We start from the raw sequence: 26,969 nt of genomic DNA on the forward strand, positions 1-26,969 counted from the left end.
AAAAAATGAATAATTCAATATGAAAATTTGATGTGAATAGAATAGCTAAAGCCAAATTCATCTCCTATTAGCTAAAAGTGAGGTTTGGCTTTAGCTAATCTATTGAGAGTGCTCTAAATGTTGCTTAAGCAACCTAGGCACTACTAGGGAAAATGTCATGCCTAGGTGGAGAACCCCACAAGCAACCTTTAGGCTAGGCCTGCAACCTGATACCATTTAACCGGGTCTAGACCAGGTCCGGCTCAGCTAGACACTATTTGTGCGCCAACCCAGCGTGACCCAACCCCTACAAGCTAAATTCTTCTAATTTTCCTGCACAACGTGCCCATCTTGACAACCTTGTCATTGGGTATGATCTTCAGGGTTTTCTCATTGGATCTAGCCCGTGTCCTATACTTGGGATTAACCCAACTGCTGAAGCTCTTGCTGCTCGTAGTCGCTAGATCCGTCAAGACAAACTTCTGCTTAATGGTATTTTTGCTTCCGTGTCTGAAAGCATTATGCATTTGATCACTACCTAAGGCACTTCAAGAGAAGCTTGACTCAAATTGACTCGTTTCTATGCAAACTACTCTCGCACGAGAGTGATGCAACTCAAGGATACTCTCACTTCCCTGACTCGTGGCTCCAAAAGTGTCACCGACTAGCTCTAGCAAGTCAAAACCACTGCTGATGAACTTGCATTGGTTGATTCTCCTCTCACGAATGATGATCTCACACTCTACATTCTCAATGGCCTTGGATCTAACTTTCGTGATATTGCAGGTCCCATTCGCACTTGCAAAACTCCTCTCACGTTTGAAGAACTTCATTACTTGCTTGTTAGTCATGAGACCTATCTCAAGCGTCTTGAGACGCTGCAACAAACAACTATTACCACTGCAAACTATCACCAGGAGAAGCCTTCTTCTTCTCCTTCACATAGAGGCAAGTGCAACCACACCAGTAATCACTCTTGACCTAACCAACGGTCCTCTTAGCCAAAGAATCCTCCTCACGTCTCCAACAAACACTCTGTGGTTTGTTGGTTCTGTGCTATCTCTGGTTACACGGCTCGCCAATGCAAAACATTTTGGACTCCATCTTCGCCAAATGCCAATTATGCAGCCACTGGTTCTTCAACGGATAAATCTTGGGTAGTTGACTTAGGAGCCTCGCATCATATCACCTCTGATATGTCAAAGCTCTCTATCCACTTTGAATATGATGGAACCGACGAGGTCATCATAGGCAACGGATCAAGTTTGAAAATTTCTCATGTTGGCACTGTGAACTTTCGGTTACCAACTAGAAATGTTACTCTCACCAACACTCTTTGTGTACCTACCATTCATAAAAACCTGATCTATGTTCATCAATTCACAAAGACCAATAACCTTGCTCCTGAATTTCACCCTTATCATTTTTGTGTGAAGGATCTGACGTCGGGGGCGACACTAATGCAAGGTCAATGTGACAATGACATCTATAAATCTCCCTTCAAGGTCTTGTTTAAATCCTATCCAAATTACCATAAACTTCTAATTTTCGACTGTCAGTGCTTTTGTGATACCTCGTATTTACATGTATTTTGACTAAGGAATTTTTGCATTTCATAAGGTTATGGGCTTTCTTGCTTTAAATTTTAGATGATTTACGCAGTATTATTTTAAGATTTTTAACTAGTAATTTAATGTGTTTTCTTGTTATTAATTATTGTTCATTATTTAAATTTCTCTTTATTTTAAATTAGTTTATTTAAATTGTCGTTTTGAAATCATTTTTGTTGGATCAGTTTCGAGACCCCGAGTTGGAAGATTAGATCTCATTTATTTTCATTCATTTTTCTTTTTCCTCTTTTATTTTTCCCTTTTCTCTATTTCTTCGTTCTTTTTCTTCATTTTCTTTCTTCCTCCCCTGCTTTTCCTCCCGCGCGTGACACCTCTCCCCTCTCCCCAGTCCATTTGTGTCGTCCTCCCATAGCGCCGCCCATTTCCGTCACCGCCCCTCCCAATCATTTCCCCACAGGTTGGCAACCTCACCCCTCCGTTTCCAGCCCGTCTTGCGCCGCAGCACCCATTGATCTCGAGCGCCGCTGTTGCCCCGCCATTGGCCACCACATTTTCACCACATCATCGGCGACCTCCCAGCTACCTAACCCACCCATCCTCAACCCCGATCCGCTACACTTGAAGCTCCTCTAGCTCATTTTCCGATTTGGGTATTTTGGCCAACAACCGCCGCCCACGCCGCCACCCATGGCCAACTACCACTACTATTAGCTTCACCAACATCCCTAAGTCTTTCCCTAGTAATCTCAAGTTTTCGTTTGTCTCCGTTCAAAAGTTGGGTTTTTGAGACCCACGATCTTAGGGTTTTTGAGACCCACGATCTTAGTCCATTTTTCACTGTTACATTGTTGTGTCTCCACTTCTAGCACCTCCATGATCCTTTGAAAATTATATTATAGCACTGTAAGTATTTTTCCCAAAGAACTTTTGAGATTTAAATGTATTTTTGTGCTAACTCATATTTACTGTAAATTAGTTGGTTGTGCCGAACTGAGTTCGATGAGTAAAGGGGTCGATTGGATTAGATGATGAAATTGTTTGTGTGATTGGTTTATGCTGTGAGATTTGTTGGCAGTTTCGGATTTAAATATATGTGTTTTGAGTTTGACATTGATTATGGTGGATATTGATGATTTTAGAAAGTGATGATATATTTTGGGATTATAAGGGTTTTAAATTTTGAGGAATTAAAATATGTTATTTTAGAAGCTTAGGCTTAAATATCGAAATACGTGATTGATTGAAAACTTACGAAAATTAGATGATTATTTTTATAGGTGACGATTTATAGTTGACAGGACATTTTTGAGAAAAATTCTAAAAAACTAAGAAGTCCAGGTAAGCGAGGTTCCTATGCTATATTTGCATGAAAGGAAATGAATTGGGGTTGATTTGTAAAATTGTGCATGTTATTTTAAAAAGAAAAGGTAAAAAATAATCTCAGTATATGTTTTGCATTCACTCATGAAATATGTATGAAAGATTAAAGAAATGTTTTTGACATGAAAAGTGTAGACATGAGCAATATTTGACATGTTTTTAAAATATGAAAAAGAGTTAATATGAAAATTGAGATTTTTATACATGTGATATGAAATATTTTGGATTTGTTATTGATCATCTAAAAATGATATGAATGTGTTTAGCACGTGGTTTAATATGATATGGATATGAAAACCTTTGGCATACTTATCTGTTTTGATTCTGATTCTGAATATGGTTTTGATATGATGATATTGGTTCATGTGATATGGTTGGTACCAACATGATATGATATGATATGAGTACACCCACTTTGGAAACAAAGTGGTATTTTACTTGTTCTTTCCTGTGTACACACTCGGAACTCCGAGATTGAAAAAAGAGAAGTTTCACGACATGATACTGCTTGGTTTGGCCATCGGAGATAGCACAATCCTACCACGGGGGTTAAACATGGTATATGACATGATACGATACGATATGATATAATAAGATGAAGATGTGCAGTTATGTTATACCAAAGCGATTTTTGAATATGAAAATGGTTTATGAATATGAAAAGATTGAAAAGTCGCTCTGATTTTTCTGATAACACGTTTCATGATGTGCATATGAAAATAAAATGTTTTATTTCTGCATTCCAAACTTTCTAAAAATGGCTCATGTTTACATACTAGTATATGTTTTCTGCTTACTGAGTTGTGGATAACTCACTCCTTATCTTCATATATTTTCAGATGACATTGATTACCCAGCTGGGGGTCAGGGATAAAAATTGAAGTTTGGCTAGATATGGATGGAAGGTAGAGTACCATTAGTAGCATGATTTAACTTAAGTATTTGACGTACTTTATGTTGTTCGGACCTATTGAGACCTAAAGATGTATCGTTTTATTTCGTTAAGATTATTGAGAGATTATGGACCCTCATTTGGTTTATGTTATTTTGTAATGATGACTTATGGAGTTTGTATTATGGTTATTTGGAAAATATGAGATTGTACTATTTATGAAGTCGTTAGAGTTTTAAATGCTATGGAGAGACATGTTTGTAAGTGACAGGTAGTAATTCTCCGACCTTTCTGGGTACAGGGCGTTACAGCTTTTCATGGCTCAAACCATATTCTCAACATAAACTAATCCAAAGTCCCAACCATGTATTTTTGTTGGCTACTCCACCTCACAGAGTACGTACAAGTGCCTCGATCCTGACACTAATCGGATCTTTTTATTTGGTCATGTTCCATTTGATGAAACTACTTTTCCTTACACTCACAAATCTCCAACTACTCCACTCTCTCAAAATGAGTCCTCCTCTTCTAAGCTTCTGAGCCTTGATGCTTGTAACGCCCTAGTGGAAGGCCCAAACCACATGGCTTATACTCTAAAAGGACTAGTCAATGATACAATTGGAGCCTCATTAAAACCTTATAAAGAGCAAGAACTTCTCATTCCCAAGCAATGTGGGATCCCATACACCACCTACCCTTATCCATATCATATGGGGTATCACAATCCACCCCTCTTAAATTCCCGACGACCTCGTCGGGCCTGTCAATTGTAGGTGGCACGGCTCAAGTCCCACATTTCTGGTTGGGATAAGCTCTGATATCATTTGTAACACCCCAATGGAAGGCCCAAACCATATGGCTTATACTCCAAAAGGACTAGTCAATGATACAATTGGAGCCCCATTAGAACCTTATAAAGAGCAAGAACTTCTCATTCCCAAGCAATGTGGGATCCCATACACCACCTACTCTTATCCATATCATATGGGGTATCACAATGCTTCTATGCTAACTCCGTCCAAGAAACCATCTAGTAGTTAAGCTGCCTCAGGACCCTTGTTGGAAGTTGCTGGTCACCAGACCCCATCACCACCTTGTGTTAGTGTCTCTCCTGTGCTAACTTTATCTGATCAGGTCCCTCCAACCATGGCTTCTCCTAATTTAGTCACTGAGCAGGAAGACAACCCAAGACCTCCTTAGCCTTCTCGCATGGTCACATGCTCTATGAATAATATCCACAAACCCAAGCGGCTCTTCATGGCTACAAAAGATCCACAACCTCCAACTTTGGAGTCCACTGGTATTTAGCTAGTTCTCAAAGATCCTCACTGACGTCAAGCTATGAGCAGTGGCGGACCTACCTTATGTCTAAGGGGGGCCATGGCCCCCCCAAAGTTTTCAAAATATTCAAAATATACCTTATATTTTATTTATAATTAATATAGCAAATCCCCGCCCCCGGCCCAAAAAAAAAATTTACAATCCCCATATGTTCTTAAAAGTTTTTGAAAATTTCAATATACCTAAAATTGTATTTCTTCAATTTTTTTCCTGTAGTTCCAAAATTTTGTATAACTTTTATATATTATTTATTTTCAAGGATGTGGCCTCACCAAAATTAAATTAAAATTAAGTTTAGGAAAAATAATAAACATTTTAATATGGATCTCCAAGTTTTTTTTGTTATACAATATTAGGCTTCTTAATATGAAATCTAAAGTTAAAATACAAGAAAAATCATTTAAGATTGAAGATTTACATGAAAAATAGTTGAGAGGTTTTATCCTGATCTAGACTTCGTTGAGTGAAAAAGAATATTTAAGGTCTCAATTATAGTATTATATGCTTAATGTGACACGAAAATATTTAGATTTTGCATGAAACTTGATAAACTAGCTTACATACTAGAATGAAAGATGATCTTTTAAAATAACACTTGATAGTTTTATGAAGAAAATAAATTCTAAATATTTCATTATAAAAATAATAATGGATTAATATTATTTCATAAAACATTAACGTCAGAAATTTGAAACATATATTAAGTTTTGTTTTTTAGAATTTTATTTCTATGTCTATGTAACAAATTATTGAGATCTAATTTTATATATAGTTATATTTTTATGATTTTTTAGTTTTTATTTTATTTTATATAAATGTGTAACACAATAAAAAAGTTGGCCCCCTTATAAAAGTTCTTGGTTCCGCCACTAGCTATGAGCAATGAGTTCACAACCCTTGTTCTACATGGCACCAGGAAGTTGGTTCCTGTTCATCCTAGAAAGAACTTATTTGGCTCAAAATGGGTCGCATCAAACGGAAATCTGATGGCTCCATTGACCGCTACAAAGCATGTCTCGTCACTAAGAGGTTTCATCAAAGATCGGGAATTGATTAGACCGATACATTCTCCCCGATTGTGAAGCCTGCCACCATACGCATCATACTCTCACTTGCTGTGATGAATGGCTGATCCATTTGCCAACTCGACGTAAATAACGTCTTTCGTCATGGTACCCTCACTGAGGATGTGTTCATGGCGCAACCCTCAGGTTTTATTGATGCCTCCTATCCTCAACATGTTTGCCATCTTTAGAAGTCCATCTATGGACTGAAACAAGCGCCACGAGCTTGGTACCGGGCTCTTCGTGATTGTCTTTGCAGCATTGGCTTTGTGAAGTCTTCCTCTGACCAATCCTTGTTCATCTACAATCATACAAAAATTGTGGCGTATTTTCTCGTTTATGTCGATGACATGGTTCTCACTGGAAATGACCCTAAGTTCATCTCTAAAGTCATCCACCAACTTGACATTAAATTTTCCTTGAAAGATCTTGGGTCCCTCTTTTTTTTTTTTTTTTTGGGCATTGAAGTCATCCCTACATCTGATGGTTTATTTCTCACACAACACAAATACATGCGCAAGGTTCTCCTCAAAACAAGAATTGATTGTGCCAAAGATGTCACCACTTCTCTGGCCACTTCAAGTCTTCTCCAGCTTGCTAATGGTTCTAGTGTAGCAATTAGCACCACATACAAAAGTGTTATAGGTGCTCTTCAGTACCTATCCCTAACTCGATCTGGCGTTTCCTTCTCAGTAAACAAGCTTGCTCAGTTCATGCACTCACCCTCTAAAATTCACTAGGCTGTAGTCAAGAGGTTACTCCAGTATCTAAAAAATACTCTCTACCATGGCATCCACATTCGTCGTTCATCTACTCCTCAACTACTCGCCTACTCTGATGCCGACTAGGGAGGGAACCTTGATGATCACACATCTACCTTAGCATACATCGTTTTCCTTGGTGTAAATCCCATCTCTTGGTGCACTAGAAAACAGTGAGTTGTTGCTCGCTCTTCCACCGAAGCGGAGTACATGGCACTTGCGAGTGCCACATCTGAAATTGCATGGCTTCAATCCCTTTTCTGTGAGCTTGGTGTCATCATTCCATCTACACCCAAAATTCGATGAGACAACATCGGTGCTACATAGTTAAGTCTCAATCCAATGCTTGATTCTTGGATGAAAAATATTGCCATCGATTTCCATTTTGTGCAGGACTATGTCACAAAGGTATACTTCAAGTTGCACATGTATCTACTTAGGACCAACTTGTTGACTTAATGACTAAGGCCTTATCTAGTCCACGATTTCAGCTTCTACGTTCCAAGATTGGTGTCGCTGAAGGGAGCACCATCTTGCTGGGGCGTAATAGATGATCCCAGAAAATCAGTCTTCCTTGATCTCCGTCGAGCAAACCTTGCACAGTCAACTCTGTTTATTGTCCATAATTCTAGCTCATGTATCAATCTGTATTAATATGTACAACAGAGCAACTTAATTGCTCTTTCCTTTTATTAATATAATTAGATGTGTATAAATAGGAATTTCTTCTGTAATACATATGTGACAGTTTTTCAATACAAAACACCAAAGTGTTCAAATTCTTTATACTGTTCATCTTTAAAAGTAATGTTTTATTGTAAAAATTATCCCAATTGCTTTGTTTTTCAATTTTAATTTCCCATAATTTTCACTTCCCTCAAACGCCATTTCACTTTCATTTTGTGTTTAGTTTTGAAATATGTAAAGGAAGAAATATTATTATTAATTACCATATATGTAGTGTAATTGTAAAATATAAAAATATTATTATTAAAAAAATAATATATATTATTATTTTGGTTAATCCGGGGTTATGGCTAAATAGGTTTTGGATTTAAAGAAAATAAGTATTTTTCATCAAATTTTAAATATTACTTTTAACGAATTCAATGCTAATGCTCAAAGTGAACAATCCAAGCATCGGTATGGACAACCCAAGTATGGCTGGTTCCATGCATTTTGGGTGGCCGCACAATCAACTTAGATATTTATCAACCATTTTAAATCTTATAGATTTGATATGTGGAATGCCACGTGGATGTTAGATTTTCATTAAATTATTTCAAAAAAATATGATAAATGTTTTTTTTTAATTTTTAAATATGTCGGAAACCTCTCCAAAACAAGACCATTCGGATCTACCATATAGAGTAAATCTTGGTCCTATGCACTGTACTATCGAAAGTTTTTCTATATGAAATTGGTTAAATCACTGGTTTTTCATGATGGAGTATAGCCCCAAAGGAGGATTGTTTGCACCCATGAGGATATTGAACTTTGGACCTTGAAGGAAGTGATACCCTAAAATCAATGCTTTCACCACTTGGGCAACCCTTTGGGGTTAAAAAAACATGATAAATGTTCTTATTGACAATATATAATTATAAACTCCAGGAGGTATATCATGTAATTAGGACATTTGGATCAACCTTAAGTACACTTATAATATCTAAATAAAATAAGTTAAACGGGCAATAATATCATGTAGTTCTATCTAAAAGTTTGACTAATATGCATATGGGCTTGTACCTAATTCCAGCTAACATGATGTAATTAATTAATTTGTTATGTAACTTAACGTTTTAATCAAGTAAGATTGCATCAAAATAAAGCAAATTGGCCGTTTGTGACGTTACTTTTCGACGCTGCTGTTATGCAGTCTTGGCCACCCAATTCAGGCCACCATATATGCGTTTTGTTGGTAATGATCCAACTTTATTCTATTCAACCACATAAAAAAATTGGATAGGCTGCTTTATGTTATAGGCGACTTCAACTACATTACAACCTACATTAATAAGAGTACTCTGTCCCAAGCCAACAAGTAATTGTCAAATCATAGGTTGCACAACTGAGCTATCTTCTCGACCCCGATACCCGTCCTTTGCTCCCAAAATTTCAATGTTTCAATGAGTCGTAACCATGTCGGTCTGTTTTTCCTGAGGCTTCTAAGTGGGTGTCAAGACTTATCAGCTTTCTAGTTAGCAGTTTTTAATTATATAACCTACAATTGGTCTCGGTTTGGAAGGTGAGCGAACTAATGTTTCTTTCCGGCCATTTCCTACAACCACATCTCATCAAACTCACAATATTTTAGTTCCTTTCTATTCCTCAAGATCCTTCACAATTTGGACCCTATAAATACTACCGGCTACATGTTAGTCTTCAATCAACACAACTAGCAGGACAATACCAGAAGTGAATAAAAACCAGCACCAAAAACATTCTTCTCCTAGCGTTTAAACCATGGCTTTTTCCAAGTACTGTTTCATTCTGTCTATGATCATGGCATTGCTATTCTCAAGCGCAGAAATGAGTCTTGCAGCTCGTCACCTTTTGGATACACCAGCTGCTCCACCCCCAGCGTCGACACTGCCTCCAATCCCATCTCTGCCAAAGGCGACCTTGCCTCCACTGCCCTTTGTGCCATCGCTGCCTAAAGCCACGTTGCCACCACTACCTAGCATGCCATTGCCTACTTTGCCGACTCAAACTACTCTTCCAAAGCCCACATTGCCACCATTGCCCACAAACCCATTGCCAACCCAACCAACTCTTCCAAAGTCCACATTGCCGCCGCTCCCAAGCACCCAACTCCCAACACTGCCAACAATGCCTACCGTCCCCAAGGCTGCACTACCTCCGTTGCCAACTATTCCACTGCCCACCATTCCAACTACAATCCCTTCCAACATTCCAACGACAATCCCAACAATTCCTTTCCTCTCCCCACCACCATCAAACTAGACTCTGGACCTTGAGATGCCACACTGTCATTCTTCGTTCGTATGTTTCTTTGCTCGGCCACTTGTTATGCTATTCTCGATAATGTTAGAACCTACCCCTTGTTCTTGTATTGAGAGTACTTTTCACAATCTTGAGGGGTTCAGTTGTATTTGTGTACGTGTATAAGAGAATATGGTGTTTGATTTCTATAGCTTTCAAGTTATTCTTTGGTTATCTTAGCAGCACTTGTGAGTGTTATTATATTGTAATCGTCCTTATGACTATTGAATGCACGATATCTTTTTTGTTTTCTTAGTCTCAGATCTCACTAGCTTCTCGTGAAATTTATGCACTCCTCTCCTTCCCCTTATAATCGATTCCTTAAATTACCTTAGAAGTTGAGTGGGCTTGGGTTTTTTATTTGGCCTCATGTACTCTCTTTTTTATAACTATTTGAAAATGAAAAATCGTTATAATCAATTTAGAAACAGTTATAAAATTTTTAAAGTAACTGGCTTGCAACACTACAAGCCAGCCACTTAATTTATGCACTTTGGCAGCTCATCACCGAACCTCCGGCCCTTATATAGTTTCTCCATGAACATTTATAACTTGATCTCTGCAACCATGGCAGCTCCAAAAATCCTTTTGGCCAATGAACACACCTGCAACAACAGATTCAACAAACTTGAAGTGATGAAGGTTTGTTTATCAGAAGAGATTGTGGCTTGAATACTTAGAGGATCTCCTCCTTATAGTTTTTCTCAAGAATACCATGAGAAATCAGCAGCTTTGGCCTCTCACTTAACCCTAAAATTCATGTATAATAATGTATATATAGGTAGTGTTAATTTAGGGTACTTAAAGATTCCAAATCAAACTTAATTTGTTGAACGCGCTAATTTTTTATTCAAGCCATTGTCGCTCACACATTGAGTGCTTTGACTACTCAGATTTTGCTCGCTATCACTAGAACAACCGAGTTATAAACTCTCTATATGAAGTTCGCTCAAGCGCATATCGATCGACCAAGATGTTGAGTAAACTCTCTGGTCAGTTCCCTCGAGCCATTAACGAGCTGAAGCCAAGCCAACTCTGTATGATATTCACTGCAAGCGGTTGTTGAGAACAGTCCTTGTGATCTTTTTCTTATTTTATTCATGTAATTTTCTAATTTTTTCTTGTGACTTAAATTAGAAAAGTACAACTAAAATAAAATTAGGTTTTGTCACACGGATGCACCATTAATGTATATTCTACATCAACAATTTCAAAGCAATTATGATATTACCGGAGGGTTAAATGAAAGGAAAAAGTGGTATAACAGTTGCAACAAATAGAAGTAATAACTTGATAGATTAAGGCCCCGTTTGTTTTCATTTCAACTTATCCTACCTTATTTCATCTCAACATCCAAATATCATTTAAATACAAACACTTTTTAAGTTCAAATTTTTAACTTTTTCATCTAATCATTATAATTTTTCTAAACTTCCAAACAAAATACAAAAAAAATAATTAACTTTTTCAAATTTCAAAATAAAAATAATATTAAAAACTAATATTCTAAAAATATTTTAATTGTATAATATTTTTATTTAACTTTTTTCTCTTTCATTTCCCAAAACCTTATAAAACATCTTAACTCAAACTATTTCACTACTATTCACAAATTTTTCATCTCATCTCATATCATATATATGTGTAATCAAACGAGTACTAATAGTTTGATATTTATTCGCATTCCTACGTTTATTATACCATTTTGGGTCTATTAAAAAATATAAAGAGTTAGACTGTGTTTGGTTAGTGAAATAGTCTCACTACTATTCACAGATCATTTAAGATTACCTTAACATCCAAACATATGGGCTCATTTAGATGCTAAGAATATCTCAAAATATCTGTAACTAATAATGAAATAGTTTGTGAATAGTAGTAAATGAGAGAAAAAAATTTAAATAATAATATTATATATAAAGTTAAAAAATTGTTTGAATATAATTTTTTAATATAACTTTTGTTTGGAAGTTTGAAATTGAAATTTTTTTTATGTACAATAATGTTTGGAAATGAAATATCTGAAAAGACCTGAGAATAGTTCTATTTCCAAATAGACTGAGAATAGTTCTATTTCCAAATAGACCTACACTTTGTTTTTTTTTTTTTTTTAATTTTTTTTTTTATATATATATGTATATAGTTTTAGAAGCAATGATAGCATCTTAAGCTAACGTTGAGCCTTTTGGTATCTGTTTTAATACTTTGGGGACTCAATACAAGCTTCAAGGAGTTGATGTTTTATACTCACACCCTAGTAGCTAGCTAGATATGATAATACTGTCAAGTTTTTTAAGGATTTTTTTTTTCTCTAAAAAGTACTTCATTCCATCAAACAGTCTTGCAAATTGAAGTGTAGGAAAAATTAAAAAGATAATAATTACAACATTAAAGATAGGTCTTTTCTACTATAAAAATTTAGCAGCCAATGAGGAATTGAAAGGGGTATGCTTCCATATAAGCTATTGGAAGCTGCCCATTGCGCAATGAAATGTGTGCATCGATTTAAATCTCATTGTATTTTCCTGGTTTCCCAGCTTTCTGAAGGACTGCACTATGTTTCTGATATCTTGAATGATTGGTTGTATGGTCCAATCTGCTGCATTGTTAGCTTCCTTCACAGCTTGTAGCGTCACTAAAGAGTCTCCAGCAATTGAAATTTTTGCCGTTCTTTTGCTTCCTTGACACCAATGTACATTGCCATGGCTTGTCCCAGGTTTGGATTTTGACTTTGAATGTGTCTGGTCACTACAAATATTATTGAACCTTCCTCTAATTTGTATATGGATGCTGCTGTATTGCCATTGCTTCTTACCGCCACATCAAATGTTAAGGTGTGATGATCTTTGGGTGTGGCTCTATCTTGGTTACTTTCATTGACCTATTTATTATCCCATGCATCACAGTGTTCTTTACAAGTCTGTGTGCCAAAGACGAAGATTTTAATGTTGGGAATGAAGGCCTCCTGAATGATCTTATTTCTAAGGAACCAAATACTGTCCATAGCTATAATGGAAAATATTTGAAAATGGTGCTCATCCCTATTATGAATGTTGAGGTTCCTAGTAGGGTTGAAAAAGCATTCCATCCAATGGTTGATGTCTTGATTGTCAAAGCAGGAGATGTTGAGAGGCCAAGGAGAAAGTCTCCAGAGGATTCTAGTGAAAGAACATTGTAAAAAAAGGTGGTTCAAAGTTTGATCCTCATTGTTACAAATAAGACACTTTCTTTCCTCATCAGTCATTGGAACAAATCTGTTAACAAGAGTTTTTGTTTGAAGGATGTTATTAAGAATTTTCCAACAAAAGAATTTCAATCTATCCTAGATTTTGAGCTTCCAGAGTTGTTTCCATGTGTTAGAATGATCTGAGGACATGTTATGGTTCTGGTTCATAGTGATGGCAGCATGAGCAAATTTCACAGAGAAATTTCCAGATTTATGATGGGTCCGTATGAGTTTATCACTCAGGTTGTGGAAGTTCGTCTGAGCAAGAGGAATTTTCATTATCTCATTCACAGAATCCTGATGGAAAAGAGCTTGTAAAAGAATTAGATTTCATCTTCTGGGTTCTTCCATGGTTAGTTCAAAAACAGTTAAGGAAAGATCTTTTTGTATGGAAGCAGATTTTAGAATGGGTTGGAATGATGGTAGGGTAGGTATCCAGGGTCTGTCAAGAGTTTTACTCGATCTTTGATTTTTGATGAAAGAAAGGTATGTACTAGTACTATTGGAATCTACGGAAAAAGAGAGAAAGAATTGCACTTTCTTCCCTCAAATAAATATTACTTCTCGTTTGTAATACCATCACAAATTTACAAATTACTAAAGTGGCTGCATGGTCATTTCTTAATTAAGTTTCAACTATATATTAACATTATATAATTTCATTTATTTTTTTAATTAATTTTAACAAGATGTCATGAGATCTTAACATTTCAACTAATATTTCAAGTTAGTAGAATAAGAGTTTCAATAATGTGATATGGCTTATTATAGTGATGGTTTGAAGAACTAAGGAATTTTCTCAAAAGACTGCCATACAAAGGCATAAAGGTCTAGAGTTGGTCTCCATATCAAGATTGAATTAAAATTAAACGCATTGCTTTGTGTTATTACTTCTCACCGCGCGCGCGCTGCTGTCATGCACAGAGCAGATGATGTATTCTCTCTGGTCTTGGCCTGCACCCAATTCGGGCGATCAATGTGATTTGTTGGGAATTAATTAACCAACTAAATTATGTTCTTTAAACCCATTAGAAACCACACACAAATTTCTTAGACTCCAACTAAATTACAACATCATTAATAAAACTGTCCCAAGAAGTACTAGAAGTCAAATCATAGGTTGGACAAGTGAGCTACCTTTTCAACCCCTTTTGTTTCCAAAGTCATTAACAAATAAGTCATTGCCTAGTTAGGAAGGTGAGCGAACAAATTAATGATGTTTCTTCACACTTCCTCTAACAACATCTCATCAAACTCAGATTAGTTCCTTCTATTCCTCAAGCAAAATTAGGGCTCTATAAATACCAGCGGATACATGTTTTCTTCAATCAACAAAACTAGCCAATACCCGAAGTGAAACAGCTCCCAAAACACTCTTCTCCAAGTGTTTGAACCATGGCTTTTTCCAAGTACTGTTTCCTTCTGTCTATGATCATGGCATTGTTATTCTCAAGCACTGAGATGAGTTTAGCAGCTCGCCACCTCTTGGATACACCAGCAGCTCCGCCCCCAGCATTGACACTGCCTACGATCCCGTCCCTGCCCAAGGCAACCTTGCCTCCACTGCCCTCTGTGCCAACGCTGCCTAAAGCCACATTGCCACCACTGCCTAGCACGCCATTACCTACTTTACCGACTCAACCAACTCTTCCTAAGCCTACATTGCCACCATTGCCTACAAACCCCTTGCCAACACTGCCAACAACGCCCACGATCCCCAAGGTGGCACTACCTCCGATGCCAGCTTTTCCGTTGCCCACCATTCCAACCACAATCCCTTCAATCCCCTTCATTCCAACTACAATCCCAACAATTCCTTTCCTCTCCCCACCACCATCAAATTAAACACCGGCTCTTGAGATGCCTCATGTTCGTTCTTCATACGTTCTCCTACTTCAGTTTGGATGTTTCTTTGCGCAGTACTTGTGCTATTCTGGATTATGTTAGAACCTGTTTCTCTTATTATATTGAGAGTTTTCACACTCTTGAGGGGTTCATTTCATTTGTCTGTATAAGAGAATATGATGCTTAATTTCTATAGTTTTCGAGCCATTCTTAATTGGTTATGTCAGCGACGCTTGTGCATGCGTGTTATTATAATATTGTAACCGATCTTATGAGTATTCAATATACGATATCTTTTTGTGTTTTACTCTCAACTCTCCTTCCTTTGATATGGAGTCCCTATATTACCTTCATTAAGAGTTGAGTGCATGTACTAGGGACTTCTATTAGACCTTATCATGCGCGCGCTGTCTTTTCTATAATCATTTGGAAAAAAAAAAAAAAAAAAAAACAATGCACTCATTGCTGATGGATCACAAAAACTAATGTGGATGAGGGGGCAAAATCCTCTGTAATAATGATTTGAGGATAACACTACTGTGACTAGCTATAAACCAAAGTGGCATATATAGAGTCAAGTCATATTTATATAAGCATGAAATCCATAGCTACTAACAAGCTTGGGTAAAAGTTATTTCAGAATATAAATACTCTCGATATCCATACTAATAGGTATTTTACACATTGAACTCCAAACTACCAAAACTAATTATACATTGTACTTTGATATTATAAAAAGCTTACAAAAACATTATTATCTATTTTGACCGTTAAAATGAATGAAACGTAGATAAAAAAAAAGTGATATCGCAAACATTATTATCTATTTCGTACCATTATTAATTTTTTGTTGGTTTGATGGCGGTTTGCTTTACTTTGATTGTTTGAGATGTAAAATGCAAATATTGATTTGATCTTGTATATGAACAAAAAGAAATGTTGTTTATGAGTTTTTATCATCTATTAGGTTACGTTTGGAAACACAACTGTTTTTAAATATTCTCAGACTATTTTATTACTATTCACTGTTATTCTCATACTATTTTTTTACTATACACAAATTATTTCACTACTAAATAAATGTAATATATATATGATTATGCAAAAAGTTGGAAAACCTAATGAAATATTACATATATATTGAGGAAAAAAAATAAGGATGATGATCTTAAAAGGGAAAATTTTCAAGGGAGAAATTTCTCGTGTTACTACGTACGAATAATTTTGGGTTAGGTGCAAAAGCTTGTATGAGTACTTATTGTGTTTCGCACAGTAGTTTTTTTCTCCTAGAATTTATAATCTTATTATTTCACTTATTGGATTTTTAATTTTGTTTAATAAGATGACCATCTGCCATATTTTAGTTAAATAATATAACAGAATTTGACTTGGCATGTTACGTACATGGCAAAGAACAATAACAAAAAAATGAAGAGCTACAGATTAGAAAAAATATATATATATGAAGAGCTACAAATAAAATAATATAAAAACCTAAAATAATTTTTAAATACAAATAAAAAAATAAATTGAAACTTGAAAATCTAACATCTATATAGCTAAAATTAAAAACCAATGAAAAATAAAAAAATAATCGAAAACTTTTAAAATATGGCAGATGATCTTATTAAACATGCATGCATTGTTATTTGATAAAAAAAATAATAAAATTTTATTATTATATAGAGAGTTTTTGGCTAATCAAATGTAGGAATTGGTTTTGAATGAAATAAACAAAAGGCAAAACATGTGATATTAGCCAAATAATGACTAATTTGCCTTTACCTATTCCAGTGTGAGTGCTCTTGGTTGTTACTTAGCATCCTAGGCGCTACTTGGGAAAAAGTCATGCCTAGGTGGACAACCCCACAAGCAACATAGGCTACGTTTGGATGTTGAGCTGATTAGTTGAGCTGAGTTAAGTTCTTTATAAATTGTAGTAAGTTGTGATGGTAGAGTGGGTTTTATGGGATCTACCTAAAATGAGTTTAAATTTGTTTGGATGTTAAGATGAATTTAGATATATTTATGGAAAGTTGAAAAAGATTATAAGTCTCGCATGTAAAGAAGTGTTGAATTGAAAATGGTTGTGGGTCTGTAAAGAGGTTTTGAGTTGAGATGAGTTTAATAATTTGAGAGTTGAGTATTTGAATATTAGATTTAACTTAAAATTAGACTGAACTGAGTTAATTTCAGTTGAGTCTATCAACCAAACAGAGTCTTAGACTATGTTTGAAACATAAATTCATTTTAATCCATCTCAAATTAATTATTGATAGAATCTACTACTTTTTCAAATTTTCGTAAAAAAAATTTAAATTCATCTCAACCTATTTTATGCATTCAAACACATATGATCTCAACCTATTTAAAGCTATATCTGTAGATTTATTTTTATATAATATATTTACCTTTGAAGTAGTTCCTTAAATTTAAACACTTTGCTTTGTGTTACATCTCACCACTGCTTTTATGCAGAGTATGTGCTTTCTTTCCGGTCTTGGGCACCCGATTCAGGCGATCAAGCCTGTTTTTTGGAAGATTAACCAACTACATTCTGTAAACCACATAAAACATTTGACTACACTACAACATTAATACGACTCTGTCCCAACGAGTAATTGTCAAATCATAGGTTGGACAAGTGAACTACCTCTCCACCCCAATACGTGTCTTTTGCTCCCAAATTGGTTCAATAACTCATGGACATATTTTAATGAGTTATAACCCTTGTAGGTCTGATTTCCTTGAGGCTTCTTGGTGGGATGTCAAGAGTCATCTTTCTGGTTTAGTTAGCCGCTTTATTTTTACCTCCAATCTATCACAGTTTGGAAGGTGAGCGAATTAATGTTTCCTTCCACTTCCTACAACCACATCTCATCAAACTCAAATTAGTTCCTTCTATTCCTCAATATCCCTCAAAATCAGGCCTTTATAAATACCACCTGGTATACGTTGTCTTCAATCAACACCACAAGCCAATACCAGAAGTGAACCAACTCCAAAAACGTTCTTCTTTTAGCATTTAAACCATGGATTTTTCCAAGTATTGCTTCCTTCTGTCTATGATCATGGCATTGTTATTCTCAAGCACCGAGATGAGTCTCGCTGCTCGTCACCTCTTGGATACACCAACTGCTCCGCCCCCAGCATTGACACTGCCTACAATACCATCTCTGCCAAAGGCGACCTTGCCTCCACTGCCCACTGTGCCAACACTGCCTAAAGCCACATTACCACCACTGCCTAGTACGCCATTGCCTACTTTGCCGACTCAAACTACTCTTCCAAAGCCCACATTGCCACCATTGCCAACACAGCCAACTCTTCCAAAGTCCATGTTGCCGCCGCTGCCAAGCTCCCAATTCCCAACACTGCCAACAATGCCCACCGTCCCCAAGGTGGCACTACCTCCATTACCAGCTATTCCAATGCCCACCATTCCAAACACAATACCTTCAATTCCCTCCATTCCAACTACTATCCCGACAATTCCTTTCCTCTCCCCACCACCTTCAAATTAAACCCTAGTTCTTGAGATTCCACATTTCCATTCTTCATTCTTCTACTTTGTTTGGGCTAGTACTTATGTTGTTCTAGATTATGTTAGAACCCGATTCTCTTCTTATATTGAGAGCTTTCACAGTCTTGAGGGGTTCATTTGCATTTATCTGTACAATAGACTTTGAGGTTTTATTTCTATAATTTTCATGTCAGTATTCTTTGATCATGTCAGCAACATTTGTGAGTGTTATTGTATTGTAATCGTCCATATGACTAATTATGAAAATATTATATCTTTTGCGTTTTATTAGTCTCAACTCTCACTACCTTCCCATCTAATTTATGCACTCCTATCCTTTCTCTATAATGGTGCATGTCTATGAATTGCCTTAAGAGTTCAGTGGGCTTGGGATTTTTGTAGTACTACTTCATGTAGTACTATCTTTTCTATAACAATTTGGGAAAAAAGGGACTCACTGCCGAGTGCAGACGGATCACAAAAACCAAAGTCGATGTGGGTGCAAAACCTAGATTTTATCCTCGATCTTCATTGCCAATCCATGAGATGTTGATTTGAGGTCAGCACTACTATGACAATATACAAAAGACACAGAGACAGAATCGAGCTATATAGAAGCATGGAATCCATATCTAGCGAGTAAAAACTAAAAATGTATGCTAATCTTTATTGAAAATTTTTTCAGAAAATACTCTCCACTTCTCAACTAATAATTATTTTACACTTTACACTCTAAATGAATCAAATGTAATATACTACGAACACCCTCCAATTATAAGAAAATGAGAAAAAACATCATTATTTATTTTGAACATCGAGATGGATGAAAAATATATAGGTAAGAAAAAGTGATGTTGTGTACTCTTGGCTGTCGGATCTTAAAGGAGGGTGTACATTATTATTTGTTTAGTGTGACGTACATTGTGTTATACTAGTTTTGGTGTTTGGGATCGACGCAAATTGCAAAACGCATGTTAATTGAAGGATGGAAAGTTTTTCTTTTTTCTTGTTGCTATTATTTGTTGATAATGTACATGAAGAGAAATGTTGTTTCTGAGTTCCTATCATGATCTACTAATCTTATCCATCATTAATGTATTTTAACTCACCTGAAAACAAACAACATATATATGATTATGCAAAAAGTTGGAAAATCCAATGAAAAATTACATTCTGAGGTGAAAAAAGAAAAAAGAAAATGAACATTTCAGCTAACTGCGAGCTTAATTCTAATTATTTTATTTTAAAGCAAAGATATCTATGGATAATTACTTTTTTGGTTCAAGATAATTTCATCACTAAATAAAAAGGAATATATAAAAAGTGGGCGAGGATCCCAAAAAACAACTACGTGTATTTAGATACAACACAGAAATTAAAACCTAATCCAGAAAGAAAAATACTATTAAGCTTACTCCATTTGACACCTCTATTTGACCGCTTGTCTTTTTTTTTTTTTTACTTTGTAATTAAAGAAGTGATTTTAAATATATTAGTGTATTTTTTTTTATTTTTTAAATGTATTTAAATATGTTAAAAAAATGTGAAAAGAAAAAAAAAAAAAAACTTTTTTACGCTAGGCGGTAAGCCCAGCGGTCAAGATGGGGGCGGCATAGTAGCCGCACCCATCCAGAAATGGAATTAACTAATTGGTCCAGACTTATAATTAACTGTCACGAAAATAGTTTTTAAAGAAATTCGTTGATCGGAATGCTTGAAACATCTTTGCAAAAAGACCCCACAATAGAAAAGTGTGTGCGGATCAGTGCGATTTAGATAGTGAGATGAGATGAATTTAAATGAAAATTAAAAGTTGAATAAAATATTATTAGAATTTTATTTTTTTAATATTATTATTGTTTTGAAATTTGAAATAGTTAAATTGTTTATTATATTTTGTGTGAGAATTTTAGAGAAAGTTGTAATGATGAGATGAGATAATCAAATATGATTAAACACTTTCACTTATATACAAACGGAGATGATATGAGATGAGATGAAACAACTCCAAAAACTTTCTTCTTCGAGTATTAATTTAAACCATGGCTTTTTCCAAGTATTTTTCCTTGTGTTTATGATCATGGCATTTTTACTCTCAAGTAGCAAGATGGGTCTAGCTGCTCGTCACCTCTTCGATACACCAGCTGCTCTGCCGCCAGCATTGACATTGCCTACAATCCCATACTTGCTCTAGGACACCGTGCCTCCCCTACCATCTGTGCCAATGCTGCCTAAAGCCACATTGCCACCATTGCCTTCAAACCCATTGCTAACAATGCCAACAGTACTCCCCAAGTTGGCATGCACAACCTTTGTTCCCAGCCATCTCATTGCCCACCATTCCAAGGACAATCCCCTCCATCCCAACGAAAATCCCTTTCCTCTTCCCACCACCTTGAAATTAAACACTAGTCCTTGAGATACCCCATTCATTTCTTCATTCTTCTACTTTGAATTTCTTTGCGCTAGGTGTTGTTGTCCATTGTGGTAGACCCTGTTTCTTTTTCTTATATTGGGAATTTATACTAGAGTCTTGAGTGGGTCATTTGCATTTGTCTGTATAAGAGATTTTGATGTTTCTGAGTTATTATTTGGTTATGTCAGCGACACTTGTGAGTGTTATAATGTTGTAATCATCCTTATGATTATAGAATATATGATATATTTTCATTGTTTGTTAGTCTCAAGCACTCTCACTAGCTTCCCGTTGAATTTATGAACTCCTCTCCTTCCTATAACAATATGAGTGCCTAAATTACCTTTCAGGGGTAAATGGGCTTGGGAAAAATAATCATTCACTCAGTGCAGATAGTCTTGGGAGAAATCTTAACAGGGACTTAGAATAACCAAATCAATTACCAAACAGTGAAAATAATTCTCTCCCACTTTATGTGAATCTGTTACGAAGTAATTTAATAAAGAATAATCTAAAACAAAATCTTACACACACAAAGAGCCAAGAATTTCTTACATGGAAAACCCTTCAATGCAAAGGGAAAGAACCACGGGACTTAGTCCAGTTAAACCCTCCACTGTCAACAATGATGTGTATACAAATGTTCTCTCTAGATAACACTAGAGGCATACAATCAACAATAATCTCAAGAAAATACTTTCTTGGCAACCAAAATGTGTGATAGAAGAGATATCACCAAAGAGATGCATTACTGTTCATGATCTCAAACACCATAAATACTATTCCAAATCCAATCTCCACCGTTCAGATTATATAGCCTTGAGTTTTGAACATGCCTGCAAAAGTTCAACTCAATCAGACCACAGACGGCTCTGATCAAATCATCTAATTGAAACTGGATGAACTTCCCTTTTTTGGCTATCTCTTCCTCTCCCTAATCTCTCACATGTTTTTTCCTTCTTTTTTTTCTTCACTATTTTCTGCTAATAAAAGCGACAACACTTAGGTTTTAATAAACCTAATTAAACTGGGCCGAAACCCTCTCTCCATGTGGGCTTAATGGACCCACATGGGCCATCCTCCATATAGGAGGGAACCCAGACAACAAATCTCCCCCTTCCCGACTATGTGGGGGGACTCACCATACATGCTTTTGCTCTGCATACTTCAAGTTTTTGCATAGGTAATGATTTTGTCATCATATCTAACTCATTCTCATCAATATGGATTTTTTCAATCTGTAATAACTTCATATCCAATGCATTACGAATCCAGTGATACCTCACATCAATATACTTGGATCTTGAATGAATGGTTGAGTTCTTACTAAGATAGATGACACTTTGACTGTCACAATAGAGAGTATACTTCTCTGGTTTTTGACCCAGCTTTTCTAAGAACTTCATATAAACTATTTTCTTGCTTCAGTTATGGCAATATACTCAGCTTCTGTGGTAGACAAAGCAATATATTTCTATAGTTTGGATTGCCATGACACAACTCTCCCTGAATAAGTAATCAAATACCCTGAAGTGGACCTTCTGGAATCAATGTCACCAGCCATATCTGCATCTATAAACCCTTCAAGTATAGTTTACCATTTCCAAAGCACAAACATACCTTAGAAGTACCACTAGATAGCTTAAAATCCACCTAACTGCATTCCAATGCTCTTTTCCTGAATTTGAGAGAAAACGACTGACTACACAAACTGCATGAGCTATATCCGGCCTTGTGCATACCATTGCGTACATTAAACTACCCACTGTTAAGGCATTGGGGACTTTTTCCATATCTTCCTTCTCTCTATTTGTGGAAGGACTTTGCTTCGTGCTCAACTTAAAATGAGTAGCAAGAGGAGAACTAATTGTCTTAGCTTTATTCATATTGAATCTATCGAGTACTTTTTCAATATATCACTCTTGTGACATACACAACTTATTCTTTTTTCTATCTTGGTAAATTCGAATACCAAGAATTTGCCTTGTTCGCCCCAAGTCCTTCATGGCGAAGGATCAATTTAACTACTTCTTCAAATTTTCAATTCTTGAAGATTTCCTACCAACAATCAACATGTCATCAACATAAAGCAATAATATTATGAAGTCATCATCACAAAATTTATGCACAAATACTCAATAGTCAGAGGTGGTCTTCTTGTAGCCTTGTTCTTCCATAACTGACTCAAATTTCTTATACCATTGTTTGGGCGCCTGTTTTAGATCATATAAACTTTTCTTTAGTCGACACACACAATCTTCTTTGCCTTTCACCCTGAAACCCTCTGGTTGCTCCATATAAATCTCTTCCTATAAATCACCATGTAGGAAGGCAGTTTTCACATCCATCTGTTCAATTTCTAAGTCTGTCTAGCTGCTAAACTAAGAACCACACAGATGGAGGACATCTTCACAACTGGAGAGAAGATCTCATGAAAGTCGATACCTTTTCGTTGACTTAATCCCTTAACAACAAGTCTAGCTTTGTATCGTGGTCAGGAAGTGTGTTCATCTTGCTTCAATCTATAAATCCACTTATTCTTCAAAACTCTTTTGCCTTTGAGCAACTCAACTAGTTCAAAAGTGTGATTGCCATGCAATGACTGCATCTCATCTTGCATGGCATCAACCCACTATGCCTTATGTTCGTCTTCCATGGCTTTTGCATCACACTTGGACTCTCCCCTGTCAATCATTAACACATACTCGTTTGTAAAATGCGAAGTGGAATGATGTCGATCTCTAATAGACCTCCTGAGTGGAACATTTGGTAGCATCTTTGGTTCTAGCGACTGACCAAGGGTCTCATTCTGTAAGGGAGCATTTGCATCACTTGGACTCTGTTGGTCATCTTCAATAGCATGTTTAACCTGTGCTAGCAAATCTGTCAATGGTACCGGATCCAAATTAATTGAACTATCATTGCACCAGATCACTACTTTATCTGTCTTCTCAATATCTTGTATGGTTTGATCTTCAATAAACACAACGTCTCAGCTTCTCACTAGTTTTTTATCAACTGGATTATATAATATGTACTCAAACTCATCTAGACCATAACCTAGAAAGATGCACTATCGGGTCTTCACATCGAGCTTAGACCTCTAATCCTTTGGAATATGCACAAATGCTTTTCAACCAAAGACACGTAAGTGATCATAAGTAACATCCTTACCAGTCAAAACTCTGTCTGGTACATCAAACTGAAGTGGAACACATGGTGTCATATTAAGAACATGTACAACTGTACTCAAAGCCTCACCCCAAAACGATCTAGGCAATTGTGTCTATGAAAGCAAACATCCCACTCTGTCAATCAACGTTCTATTCATCCTCTCAGCTAAACCATTCAACTGAGAAGTCTTCAGAGGTGTCTCTTGATGCCGAATACCTTGTTGTCTGCAATAATCATCAAATAGGCCTGAATACTCTCCCCCGTTATCAATTCGGATACACTTCAGCTTCTTTCCAGTCTGCCTCTCAACTAAGGCATGAAACTGTTTAAACATTTCCAATACTAGATCCTTTCTTTTCAAAGTATAAATCCAAGACTTCCTTGAATGATCATCTATGAAGGTCACAAAATACAAAGAACCGCCAAGTGTTCTTATCTTCATAGGACCACAAACATCTTAATGAACTAGATCAAGTATACCTGACTTTCTTGAAGAAGGAAACTCTATTTTGCTTCCCTGCCAAACAATGAGTACACTTTTTCAAAGATACACTCTTCATTCCAGACAGAAAGTTCTTTTTAGCTAATATTGCTAAGCCTTTCTCACTCATGTGGGCATGTCTCTTATGCCACAATTGTGCTGTGAACTCATTCTCCATAACATTAATAATGTTACTGGAGAGTCTTGCTTGTAGCATGTACAAATTTGAAACATTCTTACCTCGAGCTATAACCAAAGCACCCCTTGTAAGTTTTCATTGCTCATTACAAAAGGTGTTGCAATACCCTTCCTCATCAAGTTTACTTGTAGAAATCAAGTTCAAATAGATATCAGGAATGTGCTTCACATTTCTAAGAACAAGCATTGTGTCGTTATTAGTTTCCAAGCACACATCTCCAATGCCAATAATCTTAGCCAAGCCACCATTGCCCATCTTTACTGTGCCAGAATCACTAGGTACATATTTGTAAGGAAATCATTTATGGACGTAGCATGAATTGAGCCACCACTATCAATCACCCAGCTAGTTTCATGAGAAACAATGTTTACAACATCATTATCATCATAAACAATGAAGAAGTCTCCAGTAGTAGTGGTGGCAACTTGATCATCATTCTTTTCAATCATCGTTCTTCTTCTCATTCCCTTTCTCCTTATATTCTCTCTTCAATTTTTTGCAATATTTCTTAATATGCCCTTTCATGCCATATTGATAGCACTCAATATTAACAAACTTGTTTGACTTGCTTATGCCTTTATCTCTATTCTTCGGACCTCTACTTTTACTCCTCCCCATCTTTTATGTAACCAAGACCCCTGACTACGAAGAAGAATGTAACGCCCGTCCTTGTGGTGGGATTTTTTTTCTAAAATATTTTTATAAAAAGGACGACGGGAATTACCGTCCTGTTTAAAACTTTTCACTTGCATCCCCAGGGTGCGAGACTCCACGTTTATAAATAAAATGTACTTTGATAATAAAAGAGGGTTACAGCGGAAAACATAAATCTTATAATAAAAAGGCATCTCGTACGTTTAAAACTCATGCCTAGACTTCCGTGCTCTTCCCCATGGGCCGTGTCCGTCCCGATCGTGCAGTTCCTGTGGGGGAGGGACATGCATAAAAAAAAAATGAGTCGAAGACTCGTAAGCATTACTTCATACGGTTAAAATATAACAACATAGGTTTTCATTCATGCATTCATCATTCGTACAAACTATTACGTGCGTGCCTACGTGTCTTGTGTGCGTTCGTTTGAAAACGTCACTGGACGGGGCTTTTCTTTTAAAAGACTTTCCTTTATTTAAAACGTGTCCCCCGTCAGTGCCTTCATTTCTTCAAGAGTCGCTGTACGGGGTTTTACTTTAAAAAAAGGCTTTCTCGTCGTAAAACGTTTCCCCCGTCAGTGCCTTCATTTCTTAAAGAGCTTGTGCTCTTGTGCTCTTGTGCATACATGTGCGTTCGTGCGTGCGTACATCCATTCTTTCTTATCGCTTTCATAGGCCAGTACACACAATTACGCCCCGTGTGTTTGGGGTTAACAGTCTTCCTTTGGACCCGGATTCTGCCCGTGGCCACGGGTTGGGAACCCATTTTCATAGAGGGCAGCACTGGGTGCACTTCCAGCACTACTTACCAGGCATTGCAATCTGCCCATTCATCGGTACCCTTTCATTCATGTCATGTGGCCGTTACGTGTCTTCATACATTCATGCTTTCATTTCTTTCTTTCTTGCTTTTCATTCATTCGTTCATGTCAGCTTGAAGGAGCTGAAGCTTTCATTCAGTTCGTTCTTTCATTTAATAGTCCTTTCTTTTCATGGGAAAACATTTCTTTTCGTGAGAAAATATCGTTTGGGGCGTAAGCCCGAAAGTGGTCTTTCCGTTTTCTTTTTCAATTTCATTTCAGCTCTATCCTCTCTTTAACAAAGAACATACATGAGCTTAAGCGTCAGCTTCCGTGGCATCCTATAAGCGTCACCTTGAACGTCGTCAATCATGGCATCCACGAGTATCATCTCGTGGTGCACATGAGAGCGTCGGTTCGTAGGATTCACAAAAGCATCTGCTTTCATGCCTTTCATGCATCTTCATCAGTTTATGGGTTTTTCTTAGAAAATACATACAATAGATACAGCGTATAGTCATCCGTTCACATGCGTACAATTAATACTTTGGGGTGCGTAAAAAGGGGCTGCCAATGAGGGGCCGTACATATTTATACTTTTGAATATTTAGCATTTTCTTTCTTAAAACGTCTTTAGTCTTTTCTTGAGCATTAAAGGAAA

General features: G+C 36.4%; 2 protein-coding genes across 2 annotated transcripts; one reads left to right on the plus strand and one right to left on the minus strand.

Moving 5' to 3' along the window:
- Positions 1-9,381: 9,381 nt before the first annotated feature.
- On the plus strand, positions 9,382-10,249 carry LOC108991244 (protein PELPK1-like). The gene has a single exon (XM_018965422.2). The coding sequence runs from the start codon at positions 9,455-9,457 to the stop codon at positions 9,953-9,955; it is 501 nt and encodes a 166-aa protein (XP_018820967.1). The 5' UTR covers positions 9,382-9,454; the 3' UTR covers positions 9,956-10,249.
- Positions 10,250-14,855: 4,606 nt separating this feature from the next.
- On the minus strand, positions 14,856-21,021 carry LOC108991243 (PE-PGRS family protein PE_PGRS30-like). The gene is made up of 3 exons (XM_035691382.1): positions 20,802-21,021; positions 18,343-18,578; positions 14,856-15,061 (listed from the first exon to the last, which is right to left on the minus strand). The coding sequence occupies exons 1-3, from the start codon at positions 21,019-21,021 to the stop codon at positions 14,858-14,860; spliced, it is 660 nt and encodes a 219-aa protein (XP_035547275.1). The 3' UTR covers positions 14,856-14,857.
- Between the last annotated feature and the right edge of the window lie 5,948 nt (positions 21,022-26,969).

The sequence above is a fragment of the Juglans regia genome, chromosome 7 (assembly GCF_001411555.2).
Source record: "Juglans regia cultivar Chandler chromosome 7, Walnut 2.0, whole genome shotgun sequence".
Classification (NCBI taxonomy): domain Eukaryota; kingdom Viridiplantae; phylum Streptophyta; class Magnoliopsida; order Fagales; family Juglandaceae; genus Juglans; species Juglans regia.

Excerpts from the sequence above, each read along its gene's own strand:
- LOC108991244 (XM_018965422.2), top strand. The coding sequence starts at position 9,455 with ATGGCTTTTTCCAAGTACTGTTTCATTCTGTCTATGATCATGGCATTG.
- LOC108991243 (XM_035691382.1), bottom strand. The coding sequence starts at position 21,021 with ATGAATGGGGTATCTCAAGGACTAGTGTTTAATTTCAAGGTGGTGGGA. Across the intron at positions 18,579-20,801 it reads AGGCAGCATTGGCACAGATG|GTGGTGGGGAGAGGAAAGGA; the intron begins GTAGGGGAGGCA and ends TTTAATTTGAAG. Across the intron at positions 15,062-18,342 it reads TGGGCTTTGGAAGAGTAGTT|TTTGATGGTGGTGGGGAGAG; the intron begins TGAGTCGGCAAA and ends GCCGGTGTTTAA.